We start from the raw sequence: 6,490 nt of genomic DNA on the forward strand, positions 1-6,490 counted from the left end.
TATAGACTAACTATAGTACATTCTTAAAGAAGTAATGTTCCAATTGTTCGGTAGTTTAGTTTCGTCTAATGTTTGAATCTTGTATGCTCCCTTGCCGATGACTTTGTATATTCAGAATGGACCCTCCCAGTTAGCGCTTAGCTTGCTGTGTCCTGGTGGCTTTTGTACATCCTCTATTCTTCTGAGGACGAGGTTACCTTCTCAGAGTATCCTTGGTTTGAGTTTCTTATTGTATTTCCGAGCTATAGCTCGCTTAGTGCCGAGTTGTTGTAGTGTTGACTTGTTTCGATTTTCTACGATGAGGTCAAGCTCAGGTCTTCTGTTTTTAATGTTGTCGCTTTCGTTAATGTTTGTGGTTCTGGGAGTTTGTAGAGAGATTTTGACAGGTAGCATGGCATCACATCCGTATACTAACCTGAAAGGGGTTTCTTTTGTTGATGATTGTTCCGTTGTGTTGTAGCTCCATAGTACTTCTGGGATAAGCTCGGCCCATTCTCCTTTGAAATCTTCGAGTTTCTTTCTGAGGCCCTGTAAAATGATCTTATTGGCAACCTCAGCTAGTCCGTTAGTTTGTGAGTGTTCTACAGATGAGAACTATCGAACTATTTTGAAATTTTGCAAGAAGATTGTGAATTTTTTATCTATAATTTACCATTATCAGTTATAATGGATTGAGGAATACCAAATCGGCAGAGTATATGTTTCCATACAAAAGAGATCATTTTTCGGAAGTTATTTTTGCCAACGGTATTGCTTCTATCAATTTTGTAAAATAGTCAATGGCAACAATTAAGAACTTAACCTGGCCTGGTGCTGGCAGAAAGGGTCCGAGGATGTCCAGCCCTCATTTGTTAAAGGGCCAGCTTACCTCTGACGAACGCAACTGCTCGACTGAGTTGTGGATAATTGGTGCATGTCTTTAACAATGGTCGCAGTGTTGGACCTTGTACATGCCCAATAGTAACCAGCTCGGAGGATTTTAGAAGCTAGACTTCGTCCTCCTATGTGTGTTCCACAAATGCCTTCGTGAACTTCGTCCACTGCTAACTTAGCGTCTGCCATGTTTAGGCATTTAAGGAAAGGTATCACGAAGCCTCGCTTGTATAGCTCAGAACCTAGCAGCGTGTAGAAACCTGCTCTTCTTTTGAATTTTATTTCATTGTGGATGTCATTAGGTATGTCACCTGTTTGTAGGTAACGTATAAGAGGTGTTCGCCAGTCTTCTTCCTGTGAGATGTTGAAAATTGTTGTTAGCATAACACTAGGTTCATCAAGCGTTAGTTAAGATAATATAGGTGTTTTAGTTTGACTTCTGGTTGTTGCTAATTTTGAAAGGATGTCTGCTCTATCATTTTGCTCCCGAGGTATATGAGATTTTTCAAATTTTTAGAAACCGTTGATGAGATTATTAACAATAGCATTATATTTTTCCAACAGTGGATCTTTTACCTGGAAGTTACCTGTTACCTGTTGTACCACAAGTAAGGAGTCACACTTGACGCGCAATTGTGTTACGCCTATTGTATGGGCTAGCTTCACTCCTGCTATGAGTGCTTCATACTCTGCTTGATTGTTGCTTGCGTGGAAAGTGAATTGTAGAGATTGTTCCAAAGTTGTGTCGTGTTCGTCCTCAAGTAGGATTCCTGCCCCTGAGCCTTTGTTGTTTGAGGCTCCTTCGACGTATAGCGTCCAAGTATTTTTGGTCGGATTAGGCTCATCTGCCATGAACTCTGCCACGAAGTCTACGAGTGCTTGGGACTTCAAGGCTCCTCGCAATTGGTATTGGATGTCATACTCGGATAGTTCAATTGACCATTTGATTAACCTTCCAGCAAGTTCTGGCTTTGTCAAAACTTGCCGGAGGGGTTATTCTGTTCTGACAATGATGGTATAACACTGAAAGTAATGTCGTAGTCATCTGGCCGTTGTTACTAAGGCCAGGGCAAGCTTTTCTAGCTTTGGATATTTAACCTCGGCGTGTTGGAGGGATTTGCTGACGAAGTATATTGGTTGTTGTTGTTTTCCTATTTCTGTTACCAAGACAGAACTGATGGCATGATTAGTACCAGATAAATATAGGAACAACGGTTTACCTGACTCTAGTGTTTGAAGTATGGCTGGCTCTGATAGTATTGTTTTGAGCTTGGTGAATGCTTCTTTGCACTCTTTTGTCCATTCGAATCTTTGTTGTTTTCTCAGGGTCTTGAAAAAGTGACGTGACCGGTGAGGTGCACATGGTAAAAACCTGGATAATGCTACTAATCGACCACTTAATTGTTGAACCTCTTTGACTGTTTTTGGGCTTCTCATGTTTAGGACTGCTTGGAATTTTTCAGGGTTGGCTTCAATACCTCGGCAGGTGAGCATAAAGCCAATGAATTTCTCACCTTGCACTCCAAAGGCGCATTTCTCGGGATTGAGTTTCATGTTGTACATTCGGAGTTGTTGGAATATTTCTTTTAAGTTCTTGATGTGGTTTTCTGCATGTGGTGTCTTTGCCACCATGTCATCGACGTAGACTTCTATGTTTCGGCTGATTTGGTTTGAGAAGACTTTGTCCACGAGTCTTTGGTATGTAGCACCTGCATTTTTGAGCTCGAATGACATAACCTTATAACAAAAATTTCCATTTTCAGTAATAAAAGTTGTCTTATCTTAGTCAATCGAATACATTAGTATTTTGTTATAACCAGAATAGGAATCCATAAAACTTAAACACTGGAAACCGGAAGAACTGTCAACCAGTTTGTCAATGCATGGGAGAGGGTATGTGTCCTTTGGACATGCCATATTGAGGTCTGTGTAGTCCACACACATCCTCCACTTACCGTTATTCTTTCTTAATGTTACCATATTGGCTAACCACGTGGAGTATCAAAGCTCCTTGATGAAGCCAGCATTGAGAAGCTTTTGGGTTTCCTCCAGGGAGGCTACCATTTTATCTGTGCCGAGGTGTATTTTCTTATGGGCTATAAGTCGGATTGATGGATTGACTGCTAACTTGCGACAGATGATGTTAGGGTCTATCCCTGACATGTCTGCTGGAGTCCATGCAAATAGATCGGCATGTTGTATTAATAGCTCGGCCAGTTGTTCTCGGTCTTCATTTTTCAGTGCATTGCCGAGGTATGCATATTTGCCATCTTCTGTCGTCAGTTGAACTTTTGTGAGGTCATCTGTAGGCATCGGTCGTTCTTGATGGTTGGTCTGAGGGTCTAAGTCGGCCAGAGGGGCTAATTGTTTCGAATTATATACTGTTTGGACATACTGCTGCTCGGGTTGTCTTGAGTATTCATTCTTCAGGCTAGCGTTATAGCACTGCTAGGCTTCCCTTTGGTCTCCATGAATTATTACTACTTTGTTATCCTGCGAGAGAAACTTGATACACAAATGTATAGTGAAAATAATAGCGTTGAATGCATTCAAAGAGGGTCTGCCTAGGATTATATTGTAAGGACTTTTGCAATCAACTACCAGATATTGGATGTCAATGGTTCTATGTTCAGGATAATATCCTAATGTGGTTTATAACCATATGTAACCTCAAATAGAGACTCGCTCACCTGAGAAACCTACCAGTTCTCTAGAAGATGGTTGCAGGGCTTTGTCGCTTAACTTCATTTTCTGAAATGTTGGGTAGAATAGTACATCTGTGCTGCTCCCTGGGTCCATAAGAATGTTCTTGACCAATGGCTCTCCGACCTACACAGAGATAACTACGGGGTCGTCGAGGTTGTAGTCGGTTTCCTTATAGTCGTTGGGCAGAAAAGAGATATCTGGTTTGTTTGGGTTGATAGGTTGAGATGAGGTTGATGCTATCATAGTCATCATAGCTAGGTACGATCGTTTTCTCGCCGAGTTTGTACACCCTTGTTGAGTTAAGAAAATAATTAATATAATTGATGATGACAAACATTTGATTAGTGGGCTAATCACCCAATCAGTTTTGATTATTTTAGATAAGTGATGCAGGCAAAAAATAAGATTTGCAGCAGCCCAACATTAAACAAAAGATATCTGCTGGTGGGTTGAATGATAAGTGAAAATAAAACAAGCCCAAGTCATTCATCTCAAGCTCAATTCTTTAAAGAAGCAAAGGCAAGGCACCAATGGGCTGAACTTGAGTAGAACCCAATCCAAGTCCGAATTAATTTCAATTCCCTCTCACTTGCTTTCACCAACTCAACATTCTTCTTTTCTTTAACCATGTCAAATCACAAACTCAAAGAAGCAAGAAAGAGAAAGTCCAAGCTTGAAACTCAGAAGTCTAATCAACCATTTCAAACCAAATCAAGCTTAGGTTAAAGGTAACCCATTTCCTTTTACATGCAACACACTTTCTTCTCTTCATCTTCAACTCTCTGCCACTCCATTTTGAGCTATATGGAAAAGAAGATTTCTGTTCTTCTCTGTTGTAAATCCACGGTCTCAAACATGTCTTGGGGACCAAGATGGTTTTCAAGGGCTTAGATTAAGTTGACCATTGGAAGACTTTTGTGGTTGTTGTTTTATGACTTTCGGTCAAGATGAAGAAGTCAGAAGCAAAGTTTCTACTCTGATGTTTAATGAGAAAAAGTGAGTTTGTGGGTTGGTGAAGCTCAAGGCTCAAGAAGTTGACCTAGGGTGAGCAACCAAGGAACATGCAAGGAGATAAAAAGAAGCTTTCTGCTCATTCAGAACTAAGGAGAGAAAACCAGAGTTTGGTGAGTTGAGTTCTGAGAAGAAGTTCCTCTACTTGGATAATGCTTTCTTTCAAAGAAGTATTCGGCCAATACTGAAGAACTGTATCTGAGGTTTGCAAATCTGGTTTTGCACATAGCGAAGAGGCTGTTGATGAAGTCAATCTCCTTCATGTTTTACAGATTGTGATGTACTTTTCTATGTTTATCTTTCTGTAATTTTTTGTGAGAAAAGACATAGTGAGAAAGCTCAAGTAAAAGCCATGAGTGGAAAAAGGCCGTGTGATACACTTGAGAGAAAAGCCTATAGTTATTTTCAGATTTCTTTAGGTATGTCTATGTCTTGTATCTTGTACCTGTGAGGTATCCCTTTCTTAGTTGGGTTAGCACTAAGAGTGAAGAGTTAGGTATTAGCATAGCCAATGTCAAGTTAGGTTAGAACTTGAGTGTGAAATTGGTGTATGTAATACTTTTAACTATAGTGGAAATTCCTCCATTGTTGTGGAGGAGACTAGATGTAGGTTGCATAGCACAAGGCAACCGAACCAGGATACATGCTGGTGTTAGCTTTTCTCTTCTCTGCTATGTTCTATTTTTTGATATTCATGAGACAAAAATAAATTGTCTCATAAATTTCCGCTGCTGAGTACAAACAGAATCAGAATTGAAAGTTTGTTTTAAAAGGTCATAACAGCAACTTAAAAGGAAGGCATAGATTCAACCCCCTTCTCTAAGCCTACAAAAACCTTCAACCCTCCACCTGCAAAACTGCCAGAAATGCAATTTATTATTCTGTGAGGTGGACTAATATCATCGTCTACCTTTTTCCCTTTGTCTCGGGATTTGTCAGTTGTTTTAGAATATTGGCCGAGGTCTTCTGTGTTTCGCTTTCATCCGATGCTATCGATATATTTGTCCAATAGTCCTTGGCGGGCCAGCTTTTCGGTCATCTTTTGCTATTACACAGTCATCCGTGGTATGTCCATATTTCTGATGGAAGGCGCAATATTTAGATTTGTCTACATATCGTTGGTTTTGGTATGTGCCAGCCCTGTTCGGAGGCTTGATGAGTTTTGAATGCAGGATGTCTTTGATAATGTCTTTTCTTTTGGTATTAAGGGGGTGTAGCTGTCGAATTTAGGTGTTAGCCTGAGTGACTTTTGGTCTGTTCTACTGTATGGATGCTTGGTTCGCCTTTCGTCCTCTCTGCTTGAGGTGGGCTTTTCTGCCTTCCGCAGTGCTCGGAGTTCTTCGATCTCGATCTGGGTTGTTGCCTTTTCTTGGAATTCGGCTAGAGTTTTCGGCTTTGCTATGACTATGGTCTCCTAAAATTTCCTTGGGCGAAGGCCGCTTTTCAGAGCGTGGAGGTGGACCTCTGGGTTTAGGTTAGGTATTTCATTGGTTGCTTCAGCGAACCTGGTCATGTAGTCTTTCAGGCTTTCATTCGGCCCTTGCTTAATAGGGCTCAGGTAGTCGGAATTGTGAACGCATATTTTGGATGCGGCAAAGTGGTTGACAAACTGGTTGGCCAATTCATCAAAGTTGGAGATGGAGCCTTCTAGGAGATTGGAGAACCAGATCAAAGCGGCTCCATCTAAGAAGGTGGGGAAAGTTCGGCATAGGATTGGGTCGTATTTTTTATTCATAAACATCATCGTATAGAATTTTGTGACATGGATATTTGGGTCGCCTATTCCTAGATAGGGCTTTAAATTCGTTGGTATGGTGAAGTTTTTGGGCATTTCGAAGTTCATGACTTCCTTTGTGAAGGGGTTGGTTCTTTTGGTGGTTGTTTTTGGGGGATTAGGTAT

At 40.8% G+C, this 6,490-nt stretch overlaps 1 protein-coding gene across 1 annotated transcript; it reads right to left on the reverse strand.

Annotated features, from left to right (window-relative positions):
• Nucleotides 1-201: 201 nt before the first annotated feature.
• Nucleotides 202-2,853, reverse strand: LOC130981249 (uncharacterized). The gene is made up of 6 exons (XM_057904853.1): nt 2,691-2,853; nt 1,933-2,582; nt 1,450-1,842; nt 869-1,227; nt 653-756; nt 202-581 (listed from the first exon to the last, which is right to left on the reverse strand). Exons 1-6 carry the CDS (start codon nt 2,851-2,853, stop codon nt 202-204), a joined length of 2,049 nt encoding a protein of 682 aa, XP_057760836.1.
• Nucleotides 2,854-6,490: the final 3,637 nt, after the last annotated feature.

The sequence above is a fragment of the Arachis stenosperma genome, chromosome 5, assembly GCF_014773155.1.
Source record: "Arachis stenosperma cultivar V10309 chromosome 5, arast.V10309.gnm1.PFL2, whole genome shotgun sequence".
Taxonomy (NCBI): domain Eukaryota; kingdom Viridiplantae; phylum Streptophyta; class Magnoliopsida; order Fabales; family Fabaceae; genus Arachis; species Arachis stenosperma.

What these genes read in the sequence shown, in the direction of transcription:
- LOC130981249 (XM_057904853.1), bottom strand. Translation starts at nt 2,853, where the DNA reads ATGGTAACATTAAGAAAGAATAACGGTAAGTGGAGGATGTGTGTGGAC. An exon ending in AAAAGCTTGCCCTGGCCTTA is followed by an intron (nt 1,843 to 1,932) that starts GTAACAACGGCC and finishes GTTTTGACAAAG; the next exon opens with CCAGAACTTGCTGGAAGGTT. An exon ending in AGGTAACAGGTAACTTCCAG is followed by an intron (nt 1,228 to 1,449) that starts GTAAAAGATCCA and finishes AACATCTCACAG; the next exon opens with GAAGAAGACTGGCGAACACC.